The 23,357-nt window shown below is 33.8% G+C and overlaps 1 protein-coding gene across 3 annotated transcripts in view; it reads right to left on the bottom strand.

The window, feature by feature from the left end:
* The window catches only part of Adgrb3 (adhesion G protein-coupled receptor B3), a 772,331-nt gene that overhangs the window by 475,533 nt on the left and 273,441 nt on the right, over positions 1-23,357 (bottom strand). For all 3 annotated transcript variants that reach the window (XM_055606172.1, XM_055606179.1, XM_055606163.1), the window contains exons 3-4: positions 9,504-9,614; positions 3,147-3,308 (exon numbers count right to left, since the gene is read on the bottom strand). In XM_055606172.1, coding sequence (XP_055462147.1) covers positions 3,147-3,308; positions 9,504-9,614 — 273 coding nt within the window. The remainder of the gene's footprint in view (positions 1-3,146; positions 3,309-9,503; positions 9,615-23,357) is intronic.

The raw sequence follows: 23,357 nt of genomic DNA on the forward strand, positions 1-23,357 counted from the left end.
AACCATTCCGTAGTCTATATTAACTTTTACAGATTAATTTCTGTTCAGTACAAATCAATGATTATCAACTGGTGGTAGCTCCACCCACAGGGACATTGGTTGAAATCTGCAGATGGTTTAGGCTCTGTCAGTTTATAAGGGAATGAAACGACACTGGCATCAAATGAGCACATCCAGGGATGTGTGCAGGTAAGCATTCAAAGGTGCAGTATGATCCTTATGAAACAAAGATTTATTGGAGTCAAAATGCTGGTGCTTAATCAGCAGAGGCTGACAACTGTGGGGTGAAAGAGAGACCTGAAATTCAGCTGGGACAGAAACTACATAATTAAGTGTTGCTCTCTACATTTCCCAGTTTACTGGGGATATTACATAAATTTTCCCTCTGACCAAACCACACCAAACCAAACACAACACACACACAAAAAAAATTGCCAAAATAATATATATATATTGTCAAATCAACAAATTTTCAAAAGGCCAAGTGTGTGTCTGTATTAGAGGATCTGAATAAAAGAAAAAAAATATGTGAATAATGAAAAGTAACTCATTTGTAATAATAATGAGTTTCCTTTACAGTACAAATAATCTTGAATTCTCCCAATCCACACAGTTTGCAGAGTTAATTTATAATCACCTTGTCCTTTTCTTGTCCCATCCTCATTATTAAAAAAAAAAACAAAAAAACCCCACAGAAGTTAGCATGACAACTGTGGTGTTGAATGTGAGCAAATTTAAGGAGAACTTATTATTTTAGAAAGTTTATATTATGTATTATTTATATTCAAATACATCTTAAATGTTAAACCATTTAAAGATTTAGTACATTTTTATTGCTTTCATGATATAGCATATTTAAAAAATAACATTTACCACTACAGTGAATTAAAAAAAGCAGTATATGAAAAAAGTTCCTATTCCCTGGAATTATATACTTATCTGATATTTTAAAATAATTAGAGTTGACCTTTTGTATTTGTAAAATTAGAAAAGGTCCTTAATTCAATAAACTAAAGTATAACAATGGTATACTTCTCATGAGCAGTATTCAACAAAAATTTAGAAAAACAAATATTTTGTATACATGAAGTTAAAAGAGAAACTCTCAAATGTTCATATCCTTACACTTGTTAATGTGAAGAGATCTAAGAAATCAAAACAGCTGTCAAATGACATATCATGAGACACAAAGAGAGAAAACTTGGTAATCACATGTGTGTGGGAGATTTATGTCTCCCAGTCAACAGCTTAATCATCCCCCTTCAGTAGAGGATGAAGACTTCCATATATCATCCTTACAAATTTGTGTAACATGAATGGAAAGTAAGCTATGAGTGGAGAATGGTAGAAAGTACACTGGAATCCAATCAGATTCCCACTTGAGAATATGTTTGTCACTAGATAAGATTCTTGTCATATGCAAATGATCTTGACATAAAGTACTTACTTACAAGATAAATTTATATGTCAATTGAATAATAACCTTTTACTGATACTGTCTTAAACAAAGAGAACAGGGAACTCAACCCTGTAAATCATTATGTAAATACTGCAATTAGTCTTCCTGGTTAAGTAATCTCCCAGAAGACCCATTCTATTGTTAAGCATTATGTTTGAAGTCTCCAAGCATCTATCTTTCCATGCCTCCTCCTCTTTGTCCTCTAAATCCTCTAACTCCTCCTCCTTTTCCTTCGTTTTCTTCTTTTCTTCTTCTTCTTCTTCTTCTTCTTCTTCTTCTTCTTCTTCTTCTTCTTCTTCTTCTTCTTCTTCTTCTTCTTCTTTTTCTTCTTCTTCTTCTTCTTTTACTTCTACTTCTTCTCCTAGCTCATGTCATTGAAATGTGCTTGGTCTATGACCCCTACACTTTTGTCTGGCTTGCATTTTTTTCTTCAAGTCAGATTATTCTTCATTCCATATTCTTTCTTGTCTCATGCAATCCTAACTTTCTCCTACTTATTATTGTCCCTTTGTTGATTATTGTGTCTTCCTTTCCTCATAGTGTCAGTTCCTATTTACCTTTGACTTCATCTATTGCTTTTCTACTCTTTCATTTTGATACAAAGTGTTCTCATACTTCATTAAATCATTCCCCCAATATCTCTCGATATTTTATTCATTTCTCTTTCCTTGGGATTTTTTTAATTTTTGTTTTTATGTTTGTTTTGATTTCTGTTTGTTTATTTAACAAAAAAAAACAACATAACATAAAATTGTTCATGGAAAATATTTTGAATTCATAATTCAGCAGTGTTGACTATATTCATTTGGCAGTCAAATAGATGACCAGAAATGTTCAGTTTTGAAAATTTGAAGCATTATACCCATTAAACAACAGCTACCCTAGAATCTCTTAGGATGGTTACATTTGCCTGCTTATAAACTGACATTATTCCTGACTATTCTTCCAGATCCATCACTGTGATTGTAATGTCAGTTGCTGCAGCCATATAGTTTGCAGTCACCCATTCATCAAATGATTGGGCACAACCTAAACTCTTTGCTTTGGGGCTGATTCAAATAAGGCTCTCACTGGTTTAAGAGGGTAAAACAATAAGACCAGGCATGTCATCAAATAATACACTTTTGATGTAACATATATTTCACCCTAACCAGCTCCCTCTCTGGCTTTTAAAGAAGTATATTGCTGTGATGATGACAATCTCTTTAAGGTAGTTTATGAAATAAAATGACAGGTCATTTTTGGTCTACTACATTTATTTATTTATTTTTCCTGATAGGGTCAGATGAATGTTAGGGGAATGGCTGACTGAAAACTATATCAGTGAATGGCTACATGTCACATTTCTACTATGCTCGACATTTTTATTTTTCTTCATATATGAAGATGGATATTTTTTACCACCTAAAAACACAATAAAACTAACTGAATGTTTATACTCTTTGACGTAGATACACACATTTCAATCATATTTGCAGTAGGGAGAGAGTCACTTATCTGATACCCTTACTGCTCTGAAAGAAGAACTAATCACGTACAGAGTAAAATATTACAGTGGAAAAGAATTACACCAATAGACTCTCATTAAAACACCTATACCCAGTTCACAGGAAAATAACAAATCGTTCCAAATGCGTAGCATGACACAATTCAAAACATCCACAGTCGTAGTTGCCGCTAACACTACCTGGACAGAGGGCAGTGTTATTGCAAACCCTTGATTCTCTTAATGGGCCGCTGCAGAGTGTCCCGTAAGGTGATACACAAGTTCTGGTTCGCACCTGCGACCCTTGACCACAAGTAACTGAGCATGAGCTCCACTGGGACCACTCTTCCACACCAGATTCACCTGCGTGCAAGACAACAAACAAACGTGAAATACTGTCTTGATTATTCATCTTTGAAGCATCATACCAAACTGACACTGACATGCATGAATAATTTAAAAGTAAATACAGGACAGTACATCCAAAGTAAACAGTTCATAGGAACCAGTTCATAGGAACAAAACAGCTCATAGGAAAATGAATTTAGGGGGATGTATGTGATGCTGATACAAAGACTGTTTGCCATGACCTTGTCAACAAAACCATTCTTTGCAAAGTCCGCTAGGCTAACACCACCGTGAAGAAAGAAATCAGTGTGTTCAGTAAGAATAACTGTTTGCAAGAGTTTTCTTCAAGCCTATCCAGGGCCGTGTATTTGATGTAAACAGAGGCAGAATGCTCTAAGTATGCTCTGTGGCTTTGGCGAGCCAAGCTGTATTGGTACATTCTTATCTAGTTCTTTGTTGTAGAATGCTCTTTCTATTGCTAAGGACTGAATGCACCTGAACTACTCTGCAGGTGGAGGATTTATTCCAAATAGATTTCCTACTCTTTCAACCTATAATAATGATTTACTTTGTGGTAATTTATCAATATCCTCCTGCGCACCATTTCATCCCTGATCTAAGGAGTGATTTTTTTTCTACTTCAATTGAATGAAAACTGACCATTTCTGTTAGCTGAGCATAGAAGTAAAATTTACTCCAAAATAGGGCCCTCAGAAGCCAATTAACACCGGGTTTCATAAACTTTTTGGGGCTTGGCATCAGATTGAAATTAGTCTTTTTTTTTTTTTTTTTTTCATTACCTAAAACCATGACATAAAAATACAGGAAGCATCATTTTTTTTTTAAACCACTGGGGTGGGATAATTATATTCTAGAATCAGGTCTAGGTTAGATTTTGAAATCTAACTTGAAATTTTTTCCATTGCTTTGCACCAAATTCCAGTCGAGCCGTATCTGGCTAATAGTGTATATTTATCTTAAGCATGCATATAATTGTCAAAACTTTTTACAGGGAAGGGGCTTCTCAGAACTTTGTATCACCGATTATACAAAAGAAGGAGCAATTTAGCTTTATATCATGTATTCTGTTAAGAATAATCCTTAGAAATATAATTCCAAAGACAGAAATGACAGTCCCTTTGTCTATATTGTCTTGGAGAGTTAGTAAATGATTTTGAAAGTACATTACATGTTAATCAAGGCAGCTCATCTTCAAACTGGTTCTGAAGAAAAGAATGAATTTACACCAAACTACATGGTAAGATATTCGTCAGAGAGAAATCTATTGTAAAAAATGATCTCACTGCTAGAAAACCTGTTTGATGAAGATGTTGATTTTACATTCTGGTATAATCTGCTTACTTATTTTCTTGAGGGCTCAGAACAACTAGTTTGCAGGAAAACACTGCTCTGTTGAAACTCTTAGAAGAATCATGAGAAATGGGTTCTTATATTACAGTCTAACATGAATGAAGAGGCATAGATAATTCAATGACACCTAGTTATCTATTAGAAGGACACATGCTGGTATTTTGAATGACGACTCACATTAATTATGGCTTCTTTTAAATATTGACAGTGGTGTTTAGCATGGAGGTGGAGTAATAGTATTTTTACCTTTACACATTTATTTATAACTAATTTCATAAATATTTATGGGGATGTCTGAGTAGTGTTTGAGTTACGTCTCAATGTTCTCTATTACTTGAATAATATTTAAGAAAAATAAAAGTCATAATCTTATGAGATGACTTGGTCATGGTTAAAACTATCTACACATGTATTTGTATATACATAATCACACTTAGTAAAGAAACTATTACGCTTAAAATTATGGTAAAGCAGTGTACACTTAATTACATGCCAACCTGTTTGTGATGAGGCTGATTATAAATATATGGCTATATGTTATCAAGTGCAAGCCAGAAAGTTGAGAACAATACGAATTCTGTAAGCGAAATGACAACGTTTGGGACGTTCTATTTTTGCCACAAATATAGTTTTTCTTTCTCACTTGCATTATAATGATGAACAATTTTTGAAATTAAGCTTAGTAGTGAATTCATACCAGGGCCCAATTTAATATACAACTTTTTACAAGGGCTTGAAAATATGAGCTGTCTCAGCATCTCTGGTTCTGCATGACACTGAACACAGTAAGCAGCTGTGCTGGGTCATGAGACTTCAATGATGAATGCTAAGAGCTAGCCTTCCTCACAGTTCATGTTGAAGATGGACAATTATATGAAAATAAACATATGAATAGTAAATTTTATTTCAAATTTAAGAACCAAAATTTGCCACTAAAATAATGGTCTAACCATCAACTTGATCTTTCATCAACTTCAAATTATTTTCACTACAATTTTTATACTATTTGTTTTCCCCTAAGTTGTCAAGGGTTATCTAGCAAAACATATTGAGTTATGTTAGAAATAGTTAATATTATAAGGAAGGTGTTTTAATGACACTGAAATAGTAAAGTATAAACTGAGAACCATTTCCAATATATGTATCTTTGGAGACAGAGCAAACTGATCTCATCAATGTTTAATGTCAAAGATCTTGTGAAAAACTCCTCAAGAGAAGGTCATACTGACCTGAGTGAGGCTTCATATCCTGAAACAAAGCATGAAAGAAAACTGGAAAAAGTATTTCAGTCAACTCCATATTGACTCTGGAGAATTGAAGAGTTCCATTCATTTTTTGAAACTCTTTAATACTTTACCTCAAAAGCTACTTGTGAAAAGTGAATGAGATCACGAGGGATAGTGAATTTAAGATTATGGACAAGATTTAATATGATTTTTGCTGGTACGTTTAAGTCATGAAATTAGAAACATTTAGTGTTATCTTCCTATTTTAGGTCACATATTATATATTCCTAATACAGACAATTTTCTTTATGTAATAAATGGTTACTTTTCTAAATCTGTTTATAAACTCACTTTCATGCCTACGTTGCTAAAAAGTAAGTAACTTTTAACAACATAAAGATTTCTTATTCCAGCTTATTGGCACTTAGCTTTGGTATATCCCTTCAAATAGACATGTTTATTTTATTTTATTTCATTTTCCTTAACTGTACATACAGATGTCCAATTTAAGTTTTTTATTCCATTTTATTTTATTATGCATGAGACAATTTGGCTATATGTATGAATGTGTACTGTGTTCATGCAGTGCCTACAGGGGCCAGAGAGGGTGTTGGATACGCTAGAGCAGGAGTTAACAGATGTGAGCCTCCTCCATGTAGATTCTGGAAACTTAAGGTGGGGATTTTGCAAGAGCAGTAAGAGTTCTTAACCACTAAGCCATATCTCCATCCTAATTTTAGGCTTTTATAGCAACCTGCTTGATGTTTAGACTTGCCTCAGTTACTAGCACAAGGAATAAAACTCTGGAAAAATAATGCTACCTAGAACAATGTCATTTAAAAATATTCAGTCACTGTATCTCTATATAGTTAAGTTTATTTTATAAAGGAAATATTTAATGATTGTATTTATTGCAGGAGCCTGTTCACTTATTTGAGAAGAAATATGGTTTGGTGGCTTTTGATTTCTTTTTCCATTATTAATACAGTACATTTATGGCTTTTTAGAATTTTTTTACTTAGCTTTTCTCCTATGTCTTTTTTGCTCTCAAAATATGCTCAGCAAAGTTCGTGACTGTTTATTTGCAACATTAATACCTTGATTTGAGAAATAGACAAGTTCTATTTTTTAAAAGATTTATTTATTTATTTATCTATTTATCTACTTATTTATTTTTTACAAAGCATTCTGCCTGCATGTGTGCCTGCTCGCCAGAAGAGGGTACCAGATCTCACTGTAGGTGGCCATGAGCCACTGTGTGGTTGATGGGAATTGAACTCAGGACCTTTGGAAAAACAGCAAGTGTTCTTAACCTCAGAGCCATCTCTCCAGGTCCCTAGACAAATTCTATTAATGAAACTTCATTTTATAAAATGTGACTGTTTGATACTTCTATTCATTTAGTATATATTAACATCATTAAGAACCTTAATATTTAAGAAAAAAGTTTTTCTCTTTTAACTTTATAAATCCTTAGTATTCAACTATGAATCTTAAAACAATAGTTAATATAATGCATTTCCTTTCTTAGTTCAGCATGGTAATTTAATACTAAAGTAAGCACATCTTTACCTTTTCATATACAAGCTTGATTTAATATAAATTTATGAACCCTGTTTCTCATAAATTCAAGCACCTATCAATAATTTTAGAACTTTAATTTTGCCTGGCCTTTCTGAGTTGTTAACATGATGTTTGAATGGTTTTAAAGTTGGTCACAGATCTCTTTAATCAATGTGTCATCTACTTACCAAATCACTTGTTAATGAAAAAAAATATACATTGTGTAGAAAAGAATAATGACTGAAAAATCCAAAACAAATGTATAAATTGTCATAACCAATTCCTCTTTAAATATCATCATATTTAAATATAAATGTTTATATTTAAATCTGTTAAAATATTTTGACAGAAAATGGAATTTTCTTAATGTATACAAACATTAAAAATGGAATTTAAACAAACTCTTGATTTAATTGCATAACGTTAAATAAACAAACTAATTTTACCACTTATATCTGGAAATTTAAACATGTAGTTCTCCATTTCACTCCCCCTTGATGACAAGTTTCAGCAATTACAGTAAACCAATTTTTGCTATGTCTTCTGTATAAGAAAAGATGTCTCAGTGAGTGAGTGGTCAGCCCATGTTTTATCTCCATTGAGAACAGAAGTTCCTCAACCTCTGCTCATGGAATCAATTATTTTACTCTTGGTATCAAACCAAAACACATTTAGAGATCTGGAGAATCATTTGAACCACCCTGTAATTCATTTTCAACTTGAGGAGACAGCTTATAAAAATATAAAACTCCTCTTAAATTGAGGTACCCCAAAAGCAATCCAGCAAAGGGAGTTCTCTTCATTTCTGGATCAGGCCATAACATAAAATATTTTAAAAATTTAAACTGTGTACTTATAGAATTCATTCTACATATTATGATCTGAGAAACTGGGTTACAATTAATACATTAGAATATACCTCTCATCTATTTCCAAGAGTACAATTCAACATCAGTATTATAGTTTTTAAGCAATAACTTCAGGTACAGTGTTCTAAACAAATAGTACCACAAAGAACACATGAACTGAAGGAAACATCCTATCCTTTGGAGAGTTTCATTAAAATCAGTATGAATATCATGTCTCAGATCTGACCACATAATTGTAGTTTCCTACTAATGCTAAACAAACAAGAAAGGAATGCATACAATTTTGTAATAACAAAGATAAACTTAGTTGTAAGTTTTGAAAAAGAACATTAAATGCTGAGCAAGTTTGCAATGCAGCTTTAAACATCTCCAGCTGGGAGAGGCTCCGTGCAATGTCACTGAGCAGAATTCTTGACCACTTACTTTGAGAAGCCAAATCACCCCCACTGCACTTTATCAAACTTTATAGATTATTAAAGCATAAATTCTACGTGGCTATATCCATTCATGTATATTTATGAGCATCAAAAATTATGTCAAACAATGCACTTTTCAGTCACATTCAGATTGGTAGAAGGGTTTGAAAATAGTCTGATTGATCTAGGACCAAATAATTTTATAAGACAGAAAGCCAATTTTGTTGATATTTAATTAGATGATCAAGTTGTTACTATTTATATTCTGCAATAAATTTATTTTCAAATCATATATTAAATTATAAAAGCCTAACATTTCTATATTTAACAATCAAGCAATATTTATAGATAATATAACATATGAAAGAATATTTAATGTATCAAATTTTCTTAAGTTAAATTTCATCATCTGAGTCCTATTTAAATTATACTTCTTGAAAGTTCCAAAAAATAATTCTTGAAAAGGGAACGTTATTGCTTTCCTTTAAAGGTGTATTGACACATTTTAGTGGTTAATTAACAGAAAAAATATATATAAATTCTAAGTGTCCCATACCAAAGCAATGTAAGTCTTACACATTTTTTTTCATGTATTTTTCATTCACAGCTACTTTATTTATGGACGTTAACTGGTGACAAAAAATGGCTCAAAAAAAAAGAAATCAGCTCCAAAAACTGACAAATGTGTAGCAAAGGATCATGAAAACATGCAGTGGTTTCATTAAATTAACAACAATAAATAGAAAAATGTAACTAACGTATTACCAGTTTGTGCCATAAATTTAGCAGCATCAGCTTGTTCCTGAGGGACCCTTTTCTCATGGACAGATCGAGGTCGCTGACTTTTAATTGTATGATCTCCCATCATTCCAAATTCTAAAGACAGAATAAAGGTATATGAAAGCCTGTGTGTAGACATTTCTCACAAATTACATTACTGTCCCATGCAATATGTTCCTAACACAGACCTAGAAGTCATGGATAAATATACAATTCTAATTTCTCTATGCTGCTCTGCTAGGAGTACATCTAAGCTTAATGTAGAAAACCTGAAATCATGAACAGCTTTCAAGAAACAATAATAACAGTCAGTAAATGATAAATCCGAAGTTAAGTCAGCTTAAGTAACAGAACATATTTTACTCTTCTCTGATAATGTTCTGAAGTCACATATCAGAAGAAAAAAAATTATACAACCATACTATTAACTGTTGTCCCTGGGAGAATCCTGACTGGGTGTCTGCTGCCTCGGTCTAAATGTTTGGCACCCCACAAGGTTTCCTGTACCTTCAGGAGGAGTGCACAGCTCTGTTATCTAACTTTCTAAGGCAAATATTCAGACAATGGATGATTTTTTTTTTTAATCCAAAGATGAGGTAGCCTTTGTATGCTTCCAGGCTTACAAAAAAATCTGGTAGCCTCAGTAATTTTGTTTCTTTTCTTGTTAAAAAACTGTACTAAAAGATTTTAGGTTTTTGTTATCTAATTGTCTACAATAAATCTATTAAGAAAGACATTAATTGTCTGTGCCTAGCAGATAATTAGAAAGAAAGTGTGGAGAGAAAATTTGGTGTAGTATGTTTCAAAAAATTCATATGCTTAAAGAGATTATATGCTCAGAACTCCTGATTAGAGCTGTGCTCACTGAACTGTTGTAGTGAAAAAATCTAGTAAAACACACGTCTAACATATGGAATATTTGATGGCTCTAATTCCCAAGTTTCAGGTTGAGAAAGGAAATCTCTAGCAAGAATAATACTATGGTACTTTTTCTTACATCATGAATGATACTGATCTCTTGGTATTCAACACTCAACATTTGAGAATGAAATTTTGTCCAAAAGTTTTACTAATCAGCCCTTTACTCATTAATGTTTAAATGTACTTATGTTAAAATACAATATATTTACAACATATTTTGAAGTCAGCAATTCCACCAACTCTGGTCTTTGATGTAACAAAAAAGACTAGCATGTTGTCTGTTCAATCAAAATCTCAATCAATTATGACCCCAGACAAAGCAACTTTAAAGAAATTCTTCCTAGAGCTTTCACTAAAGAGTTCACATCCTCAGATATTTGAGAAGTTTACATGTGTGTCTCTTTCTGTCACTTTGGATAATATTGAAAATGGAAAATGAAAATATAAATAAAATGTCAATTTACTTGATTAAATAAAATCATCACTATTTTTTATACTTGCCAACATTCTTTCATTCATTCCTATGTAAACCATGTGCTGTGTAAACCATTTCTCGTTGAGCTTATAAGAGGTAGCTAATTACTATTGAATTTACTATTTAGAAAGTTTTAAATATAGTTATTCACTATTATGTATTTAAAACTATTATGCAATTTAAATGTCATTGTATCGTCAATAGAAAACAAATATTAGTGGTTAAGTTTTATTAACATTATACATTACCTTTCTAATTAAAATTATAATTTAACTTGCATGTTTCACAAGTTTTTATCACTTTCAATATTTACATCAGAGGATATATTTCGACAATACAGTTGTTGGCCTTAATAATCACACTGTGGTGTTTTGACATAATAATACAAAGGATGAAAGAAAACATCTATGCCATGTAAAATAATTTTAAGTTAAAAAGTAATGACAGAACCAATTTGATGGAAGACCATTCCTAATGTCAGTGGCAGCATGACAATAACCTATATCTAGCTTCTGAGGAAAATATTGAAACTTGAAAGGAAATATGATCCTGATGCTTGATTTTGGATATTGTCAAATCACTACTGGGATTAGCTGAAAATATATTACATTAAATGTCTAATGATTTCTCAAACATAAACAAAGTACTTTTTCTTGGAATAGAATTTAGGCTATTATTTTTATTGCTAGCCAAGTAATTTCTATATATAAAAATATTTTCAATACAAATGACACTTCTATATTCAATGTTAGTGACCCCCTGCCATCAATTCTTATGTCCATGTGAATATTAGTGATGATGTTTCTTAATATAATTTAACTGGAAAGCTTTTAAAAGATGAGAATCAAGTCCTCGGTCTCAATATACATTAGACAAGCTCTCTGCCACTGAACTATATTTGAAGCCCAAAATGACAATATGTGGCCCTGTTATAAACAAATTGTGTGTGCTATGTAAGATATACCCCTGATTTTCTCTCTTAGAAGACAAATGAACACTATAGAAACATTTAAAAATATTCCAGGCCTATTAATCCGAGATAAAGTTATCACTGAAACTGGAACATGCTTTTATCTAACCAAGAGAGTTTTTATCCAATGTCTACATTCTAAACTGTTAGAAAATATACATCTCTTTTGTCTTAGTTTTAGTAAAGAGTAAGATTTGGCAACAAATATTCCATATCTCCCAATAACTTATTTTCAAAACATTTATATTGTCTTTCACATCTTTCATAATGATATTATCTCTGTTTCTAATGAAAATAAAGGACAATTTAATCATTCAAATGTAAAAGACAAAGCTATTGTACTGGTGTGCTTTCATGTGGTCAATGAGGTCTGTAGTATGATTTTTGGATAATACAGTCTTCCTGAGTGGTAAGTTCATATGGATACAAGTCTGCATTGGCAAAGACAATATATTACATTAGTTACACATGGAAAATAACCAAATTAAAAGATGAACTGCTTTGGTGAAAGCAATGGGAAGCAAGTTGTGAAGTCAAATGAAAAAGAGCAGAGTAATAGGACAAATATACATATGGTTCATGGCTTATGGAAACAAAGGGTTGTTTCCTTTGTCAATACATTGATGGCATTGAGGAAGTGGTGAGTAAATAGCTATTTATGCAGAAAACCCAAAACGACAGAAGATGAATTGCAAGTTTTAGGGTTTTCCCCTCAGTCATTCACTATGTTTCTTGCTAAAGGCAGAAGTTTCCAGAAGTTATATGCATGAAAGAAAGGTGTTGAAAGTAATTTCCCTTAAGCCGAGGCCTAGGATTTGATAGGTACAAGGTCCCTAGGGAAACAAATAGACTTTAGAGTACACTTTCATCAATGATTAGTTATGGGACTTTTGTTTGGAAAGTAAGGGAGATACTAATATATGATTTAATTTACCAAAAGTTAAAACATGTCTACTCATTATTTTACTATGTTTTTATTTTAAATATATGGACAAGCATATGACACCAAGTAGCAGGCATTAACACTGTCATTTAATACACTGGCTTCATAATCTGCAGAATCGGCATTTCTACCAACAGCAACCTAATCCAGGGCATTATTGTGTCTCACAAAGCTCCGAGAGTTATGCCTTACTCGTGCAGTGTTCAGACTTTACTGCTGCTTACCAGGGAACTATCCCGTTGCTCAAGGTTTCCTCCAATGGAAAGGTCCTTCGCTACAGCAACATCTGTGTAAAGGCCCTCTCTAATCTCAACTTCAGCAACAGTGCCAAAACCACTTCCACATCAATATATTGAGGAATAGACCTCTTGGTCTCCTTGAAATACTGACTTGCCTAGTACTGCCAAACGATTTGTATTTTATCTATTACATAGATATAATGTGTGTATACACACACACACACACACACACACACACATCTTATTTTTCCTATCACATACAAACTTTTTTTTTTTTTCATTTTCTTTGTTTGGAGAAAAATCTCATGTAACCCTAGATGTCCTGGAACTTGTTATATAATAAAGAATAAACTTGAACTTTACTACTGAACTACACACCCAGCCCCCACAATATAACTTCAAGTACTACACCCAGAAAAATTAAATGAGATTTTATTAATCAAAATGTAACAGGAGAAATACATTTTTTTTTGTTGGCACATAAAAAAGTCTATCACTTTGTTGCCCTAAGATATTGTGGACAAGTAAATTCTGTAAAGAAGCAATAACATAATCTCTGAGGCTAGTTGATTACAGTTTATGTATTCTAGACTTGCATCTCTACTGGTTATAATTATTTGAAAATCTCATTTATTTTCATATTACTTAAAAATATTTGGCACAACTATTTTGCTTGTCAAGACTTTTTCATCATAATGAAGTTGAAATATATGTATACAGTGAAGAGACACAGACCACCGCCATTAGAATGTATTTTTCATATTTGAAGTTTTCTAATTTTTAAAACCTTTTTGTATTATATGTAAATTTGATATTTGCATAATCTCACTTTATAATCATCTGTTAAGTGCTTATATATCCAAGCGTTTTATGAAAAAATAGAAGGAGAAAAAGGCAGACCCTGGAGTCTCCACAATCAACAGTGATTCTTGAAGCAGAATGCAAAGACTAATTATAGAAAGCACTTTAATAGTATCTACTACTGATTGCAGACATTTAATTTTATAAAAACAAAGAATAAAACAAATGAGTAGAACACAACTTTAAATGAACTCAAGTGTAAAAGTTGCGTAATAAATTGTTAGATAATAAAAAAAACATTTAAATAAGTAAAGACATTTTTAAAATGCAGGGAACCTGAGAAACTCACTAAAATGTTAGGTGTCAGTGGCGAGTCCTTGCTATCCACTATTTGCAGGTTTCATCATCATATTTAGATATTCTCCTATCTGGCTACAGGGATATATTTGTTATTTCCCACACTAATAAAACAGAATCTTTGCAAATACTTTGGCATAAGTTACTTAATTAGGTAGCTAAGATGCTTCTACGAATGGATAAAGCATTAAACAATCATATATGTATTACTAGCATATTCACAAAAGAGTTTAAATGTTTAGAAGCATACATGAAGTTGTAAAATTTCAAAATTTATGTGATATTTTATAAACACATTTTCTGGATGTATTTAACACATATATGTTAAATATGTATGTTAATATTTGTTACATGTTATTAACAAATACATGTTAAATATGTGTGTGCGTTACCTCCACAGTAAGACTATATATTATTTATCTTTATTCAAGACATAAATGATTTTTGAAATAAATACATAGGGCAATGGCTGTCTTTGGACCTCTTTAAAAATATATTTGAAAATTGTATGATAATACATGTGCAGGTGCCACAGGTAACTTGTGACCTATCCGTTAATATCATTTTAGTCCTTATTTAGTTCATGGCCTTTCTGAAAGGTCACCAAGGAGGACATGTTGCTCCTCGCTGGAAGTCATCAATGTACACAATTAGAGAAGGATTTTTCATTACTAATTTTTACACATTACCCAATTTTATGGCCTTGCACCATCTCTGTGCATGTGAACTACTGAATTACTATGTGCCGGTATTGGGGATTTGCCTGAGAAATGTTTTGTATTGATTCATAATGAGGAGAGTAGACATATGAACACAGACACAGCAAATGCACACTGCAATTCAGTACAATCTCAACGGTACATGAAGGCATTTTCTCATTCATTCTGTCAGCACTCACCCCGGTGCTTTCCTCTTGCCTATTCTACTACGTTTTGCTGCAGACAAAACATCTTATGTTGCAGATTTTAATAAAGTTTTTTTTTAATGTGGCCCAAAAAGGTTTTAAGAATTTGATATATAAGCAGACTCTACTGTCTTTAGAAAAAAAAAATTCCTGATTTTTTTTCAAACTAGTGCAGAGATTGGTTTCTTTTTGACCAAGTTTCTGACATGGAGAGGGGTCCTGTGTGCAGAGGCCTCAAAGGCAGCAACATGGGTATGACAGTGCCCGAAAGAGTTGTCTCTCAACCTTCACGGGAACCAATGGAGCAAAAAAAAATCACAAAAGCAAAATAGCCAGGGGTTGTCTGGGAAGCCAGATTTTCTTAAGGGAAACAGACTGGCTTCAGAAGTAATCCAGGAATCCAAAGCTTTGGTTAGAGGATACAGAGATTTGAAGCTTAGTTTGATTCAGTTCATCATAGTGTTTGCCTGTGTGTGTATATGTCTTCCATGAGCCTGCAGTGTCTGCACAGTCCAGAGTGTGCTGGATTCCCAGGACTGTAGTGTCAGAGTGGTACTGGGTGCTCGGCTGCCTCATGTTCAGGCTCGGCACTGGGTTGGACGTTCCTGCTGTTAGGCTCTTATGTGTGTGCTGTAAATCTGAGCAAAGGTCTTCGCTCTTGCTCACTATCTGATTGCCAACAAAGAGTTTTCATATACAATTCTTTCCTTTTTTTGTTTTTTTTGATTTTTAAAGCAACTTTTAGTTTGATTTTCTGATAGGTCTTACCCTTATATACACTATCGTGACAAACATTTTCTTAGAAATTGTAATAAAATTATTCTTCTTGATTTTAAATTATAGATCATATTCTATAGTACTTTTAAACTTGCCAAGTTACGTCTCATTTATTATTTTAACAGAAAGCCACAGAATAATTGGATTTAAAGAAATGTTACTACATATAGAGTTCCTGGAAATGTTATAAGCTATTCCACAGAAACATATTACATTATTTAAGGGAATTATTTAATATGATCTTCCAGAAATGTAATTAGTATATTATATTGTAAGCTATTGAGCCTAACTGCCACACTATTAATAGAAAATAAATGTTATTTAAATTTAAAATATTACATAAATGGTTGTTTGACCTTAATTACATGTATAAGCTATAGGTAGTAAATTAGATACTTTCTTTTTCATAGACATTACTGGTACCTAGATCTTGAGTTGCTCTCAGGGTTTGCTGTATTGCTGGAAGGTTTTCTGTCTTTCAGGTATTTGCTTTAACCTTAGTCAATATATTGATGAAGAGATGTATCTTGCAGGGTCCGGAAATGATAGAGCTGGTGATTCTAGTCATATCTCATTACAAACTCCCGTGTTTCCATTATTGCAGAACGTTGTACCTTAACACAGTGTTGTTAACATACATTTACTAAAATAAATATAAATTTATGAGACACAGTGTTTGTAGTTTCTAATATAACCAGGATGCTAACTCCGCGTTTTCTTAATTTTTTATGTTACTTTTCAGGGACAAATAAAAACATATGGTGAACAATCTCTGCATTTTTTAAGCTACTCATAACGTCAGTTAACATTCAGCCAAGTGGACCTCCATAAATGGGCAATATCGTTAGAAAAGTCCAACTCTATGGGGCAATCTTGGAATGTTGTACATTTGCAAAGCAGTAGCTAACGTAGTGAAGAACGTGAAGACCACTTCAATTGCCATGTACACTGACAGTCATTGTGGATGAAGAGACAGGGAAACTGGCAAGTAGGAAATATTTCAGACGGCCATGCTTTAGCATGGTGCCAATGCCAGTGCGGGGAACACAATCTCTACGTTCTTTTTCTGTTTTAAAATTACACGTGTTCTAAACTCTCAGGATGGGATTCAGTCTCTAAATGCATAGAGCATCTAGGCAGGCCATGAGGTCTAGACACTTGACCAGCTCTGATATAGGTTATGTAGACTTACACACGTCTTCATGCATGTGACTTTCTTACGTACACTGGTTGTTTCTAACATTGTTTTTCAAATCAGTATTTAGAAGTTTTCTTGATTCATTTCTTAGAAATGATGTAACATTTACCTTGCCTGTAAAGCCTCAGACTTCATATGTTTACTTGAGTAAATGCAGCAAATATACTCAGGTAAGATTCCACTTTGGATGAAGTTTTTCAAGAAGGGTGGCAGCTTTCAAATTTATCTGAAAGTTGGTGATTTTTACTATTCAACAAACACAAAATATGCATCCACTTCTCCCCCTATGAGACTCTAAATACTGGAGCAACACTGATAAATGAAAAAGATAATTTTATATGTGTATAATTGGCTTTGCAATTGCTCCTATTCAGATTTGTAAGACTTAGGAAAAAAAAATATATATATATAAACTTTACAAAGCAATCAGATTAATAGCTTTCAATTAATGCTTTAGTTTATAGATTATGTCAATTTAGAGCTAATCTCAGTTTATACAATATTATATGATATCTTTGTTACGTGAACATTTAAATCAAGACCATGATCGTGATATTCATTTTATCACACTTCAATTTCCTTTTTTATTTTCCTGAGTTTGTCAAGTGCTAATTTAGTCTCTGTAAACCTCATAAAACATTTCCTTTCTAATTTCCTATTTTCATATCATTTAATTATTTTGTTTTAGAAAAGCACACATGGAAACATAAGTATGTTTTAATGCAGTTGGACATGGTGATACAACCTAGTAATCTCAGTACTCGGAATGTTAGGTCAAGAGATTTACAAATTTGAAGCCAGCCTGAGCTAAGCAGTGTGGCATAGATATGTAGAAAGAACATACTTCAAACAAAACCAAACAACTATAAAGAACAAATCTGTATTCTTAGATATTTGGGGGAATGGGGAAGGCAGATAGGAAATTGAAAATCAGCCGGAGCAACTTAATGAAGCTGTTTTCAAATAAAAAATAAAAGAAGGTTGAAGCTAGTAGCTGGATGGTGAATTGGCTGCCTTACTTCTTGAAGCCATAGATTCAGTCCCAAACAAAAACAAAACACAATAGCATAATAGTGTGTATGTATACATCGATGTATACATATCTATGAATCTATAAATATATATATACCTTTAAAATCTCTTCCAAATATTTATTCTGCTATAAATTCCTACAAGTAGCATAGAAAGGGAAGGCATGCATTGCCATCTTCTTGGTGTATGTGATGCTTAGGAATGCTCAGCCTCTCTGTCTTGGTCAGTGCTTTCATGCTGACTCGAACTCTGTCACACACTGATGTACTGTTCTTGCGCTGCTGCTCCCTGAATCTGCTTTTTCAATATCTTGCTGTGTATTTGTTCTTACACTAAATATAAATAGTTACAGCTTTTGAGTCACATCTGACCTTCTTCCTCTTAGTAGGTGTGTTGGTTTGAATAGGAATGTTCCCCATAGGCTCACGTGTTTGAATACTTGCTCGTAGGTGGTGCAGTCTTACTGGAGGAAGCATGGCACTGTTGAGGGAAACTTTGAGGTCCTACATGCTCAAGCTATGCCCGGGGCAGCGCACAGTCTTTTTGTGCTGGTGATCAATATGAAGAACTCTCAGCTCTAACACCATGCCTGCGTGGCACTGCCATGCTTCCTATCATGATGATAACGAAATATATCTCTGAAGCTGTAAGCCAGCCCCAGCTAAATGTTGTCCTTTATAAGTGTTGTCATTGTCATGCCTTCTCTTCATAGCAATAAAACCCTAACTAAGTGAGTTATTTATTGTATTAAAAGGTTAAACCTACTGTTACCACAAATGAGTTTCTCTTTATTAAGCCTCCCTACAGTTTCACTTTTCTGTCCTTGTAATTTCTTTTAGAGTGGTAGCAATTTTGATTGTTCTTCTCTCTCTCTCTCTCTCTTAGGAATTTTAATTTAGTTTTTCAAAATATTGGATATTATTGTTTCAAATGCACAAAGTAATACATTTTTACCTTATAAATATCTGTAATAAGCGTCTATGCTCCAATAAACAAAGCCAGAAGTTTAGGTGTGTTGTCCCTCCCTCTGCCTTCACACAATGGAGGGGTAGGAAGGATTGTAGGAGCCAAAGGAGTCAAGGACACCAGTAGAAGAAGTCTTCACAGAATCAACAAAGCAGACTTTATAGAGGCTTACAAAGACTGAAGTGGCAATTCCGGAGCCTGCATGGGTCTGTGCCAGGTCCTCTGCATATATGCTTGGCGTTTTTGTGATACTCCTAACAGTGAGAGTGGGAGCATTTCTGACTCTTTTTCCTGGTTTGGGGACTATTTTCATCATAGTGGGCTGCCTAGTAGGCCCTGTTTATGAGGATTTATGCATAGACTTGTTCATTCTATTATGCTGTGTTCAGATGATATCCCTGTGAGGCCTGCTCTTTTCTGAAGGGAAGCTAAGGAGAAGCAGTGGCTCTCCAGGAGAAGAGGGACTGTGCAGGAGACTTGGAGGAATGGAGGGAAGAGAGGCTGCAGTCAGGATATATTACATGAAAGAACCAAAAATATATATCTGTACCCCTATATACATACTTTAGACTGAAGATTAGATCTGGGTTTACTTATTTTTCTTGAATCCATTTGATTATTTCTCTTGATTTTCCACTTCAATATTAGAGCCAGAAATATGTTAAAAATTGTTTTTTTTCCCACTAAATGTGAAGATACTTTTACCTTGATCAGCTTATCATGAAAACTGTTTCTTTTGCTGAAAACATTTTCTATAAATGTTGCTGTGGACTGAATTCAGTATTTCTTAACATGTTAAGCAATCCCCCCAAAACCTCAAGGCCATAGAATCTTCCTTTTATTTATGGACTTTTGAAACGTTGAGAATATAAGTCCAGGCATTTATGTTCATTCATCATACATAGCATGCATTGCTCCCTTGCAGTTCAACACCAACACTTCAACAGTGCGCATAAAGTATGTTCATCTTAAAAATCTTTCTTCTTTCTTTCTTTCTTTCTTTCTTTCTTTCTTTCTTTCTTTCTTTCTTTCTTTCTGTCTTTCTTTCTTTCTGCCTTTTATGTTGAGCTTATGAATACCTCAGGTGTACTATCTCTCCAGCAACTCTATACTAATTAAGAATTTTCTTTGGGACAATTGAGATCCTAGTTTCTAATTATTAAAGAGTGAGTATAAAAACAAAGACAATTTTTATTTTTCATTTTATGCTCTGAACAATTGTTGTAACAGAAAACTTGCATGACACTATTTTCAGGTGCGCTTCCCACTCACCCAATAACATCAAGCAAGGTGACTTCAGACTTTCTTAATTAAATGAAATTCTTGAAAATGAGTTGCCTCTCAGAAACTGTCATGTTCATCTTGATGCCGTCAGCATTTGACACCCTCTCACCTTTCTCTATCCCACAACCTTTCTTGCAAAGCTCACCTCCCATGGACTGCAAAGCTGGTAGACTTAATTCCCTTCCTCCTCAGTTTCCCTGCAGTGATTGTTCTTGCCTAGGTGACTCTTCATCCAATCCATAGTGAGCTTACTTTGGGTTCTGATTCAACATTGCCTCCCTCTGAAATCCCACTCAACCCATCACAGTCAAATAAGTCTTTGACACACACAACTGTCTTTGATACTGACAAGCCCATTAGTATCTTCCAGACTACCTATGCTAAGTATTTGCATATTCTGTATGCAAACTTAGCATTTATGAAAACAAGTTAATTATTTCTTTTAGGACAGCTGCTGCTGTTGTTTGCCATAAATTTCTGCTTAACAAACTTTCAGTTCCTCAAATAAACATTTGATGAATAAATAAGTAGCAAAGGAAATTAAGTTGAGCAGATATAGTATAGAAAATTCCTCAGGCTTATCAAAACATCAGGCTGGACCATTTGAGCATGTATAGAACAGCACTGTATCTTAATCTGAAAAGCTGAAGACATAAAGTGTTGTATTGTTTTTGTTTTGCCAAAGAGAAGTGTGATGATTATAAGTTAGCTGAGACTGACAGAGAAGATAGACTTCATGGGAATAGCTGAGAAAGGGCTTAATGTTAAGAATCATTAGGTGGAATAAGGGAAAGGTTGCAGAAGAATCTGGAAAGTGAAAATAGAGAAAGCTGAAAGGGATTCCTCCCTGAACTTCAAAAACAATGTTAAAAACAAGAAACTAAGACCCTGACTAAAATGCTCAATCCCCGTCCTGAAAGGCAAAGAGAATGGGCATCAGAAGAAGAAGAAAACAGGAAACAACCTAAAAACCTGCCACAGAGGGCCTCTGAAAGGCTCTGCCCTGCCCTGCAGACTATAAAAGCAGACACTGAGACTTATGGCCAATGATTGGGCAGAGTGCATGGAATCTTATGTAAGAAGTGGGAAATAGTAGATCTAGAGAGGACAGGAACCCCACAAGGAGAGCAACAGAACTAGAAAATTTGAACACAGGGGTCTTCCCAGAGACTCATACTCCAACCAAGTACCAGGCATGGAAATAACCTAGAACCCCTGCACAGCTGTAGCCCATGGCAGTTTAGTGTCCAAGAGGGTTACATAGTAATGGGAAGAGGGACTGCCTCTGACATAATCTGAGTGGCCTGCTCTTTGATCACCTTCCCCTGAGGGGGGAACAGCCTTACTGGCCACAGAAGATGACAATGCAGCCACTCCTGATGTGATCTGATAGACTAAGATCAGAAGGAAGGAGAGGAGGACCTCCCTTATCAGTGGACTTGGGGAGGGTAATGTGTGAAGAAAGGGAGGGGAGGGTGGGACCTGGAGGGGAGGAGGGAGGGGCTTATGAGGGGATACAAAGTGAATAAAGTGTAATCAATAAAATAAAATTTAAAAAAGAAAAAGTCAAGCTTAAACCACAAAAAAAAAGAAACTTAAATATATGTATGTCTATCTGTCTTTCAACACTTTCCACTGTAGTCACATATACATAAAATCCACTCATTCTTTGGTAGGACTAAATTAGTAGGGATTAAGAAAAAAGAGATTAGTTTCATGTTGATATTGACATGAGACAGTAAAGAAAAATGTTCCATGAGCAAAATATAATAAAACAATAGAAAACTGAATATCTATATACTGGAAGGTATAGAATATATCTGTTCTTTCAGTGAAGCTCCAGTGACTAAGAAGAATTTTAATATCTAGTTCTCAATTATACAGCACTCAAAGTGTTTCTCCATTGATGAGACCTGATAGGCTAGGGTCAGATAGAAGGGGAGGAAGGCCTCCCCTATCAGGGGACTAGGGAAAGGGCATAGGGGGAGATGAGGGAGGGTGGGAAGGACTAGGAAGAGATGAGGGAGGGGGATGCAGAGGGGATACAAAGTGAATAAAGTGTAATAAATAAATATATAAATAAAATTAAATTAAAAAAAAATAAAGGCAACCAGTAGAAGGCTGAAGCATCTGTGAATAGCTTAGTAATCTCCACATGGCTAAAAATAAAAATACTACACTTTGTGGGACTAAAACTGGCTATGAAGACAGTGAAGTAGTAATGATTTTTGCATGTTTAGAAACTGGTTATGTAACAGAAGGATTAAAATATAAATGAATGTATGTTCCAAAATTTCGACAAGATACAAACCCTGAGTATTCAATCGTTGAGCTTTAGCATTTGTATCCCCTTGACCTCTGTCAGTTCTTTTATCATTCTACTTAGATCTTCATGTACTATATTGAAGAGATATGGAGAGAGAGGACAGTCTTGTTCCTGATTTTAGTGAGATTTCTTTGACTTTCTGGCTGTTTAATGCTGGGTATAGATTTGCTTTAAATTGCCTACAATATGTTTGGCTATGTCTCTTTTATTCCTTACCTCTCAAAGACGTTTTTCATGAAGGGGTGTTGGATTTTGTCAAAAGCTTTTTCAGCATCGAATTAGCTGATCATGCTTTTTTTTATTTCTTTCTGTTTGTTTATATAGTGATTACACTGACATATTTTCATATGTTGAATCATGCCTGAATCACTGGGATAAGCCTGTGATGGTGGATGACCTTTTTGATGTGTTCTTAGATTTGGTTTGCAAATAAATTGTTGAGTATTTTTGCCTCTATGTTAAAAAAAATAAGAAGTAAGAGAAACAATTACAACCATGATCTTTGGTGTTGAAAAACTGTCTTCCTATGAGCTAAAATAACAAAAATTGTTTCATGTGTTATTTTTCTACTTATTTATAATCTCTCTCCAAATATATACATTAGGTATATTATTTTCATCAAAATTGTGAATATAGATGGAATATA

Source organism: Psammomys obesus, unplaced genomic scaffold, assembly GCF_907164565.1.
Source record: "Psammomys obesus unplaced genomic scaffold, mPsaObe1.curated_primary_1811, whole genome shotgun sequence".
Lineage (NCBI taxonomy): Eukaryota > Metazoa > Chordata > Mammalia > Rodentia > Muridae > Psammomys > Psammomys obesus.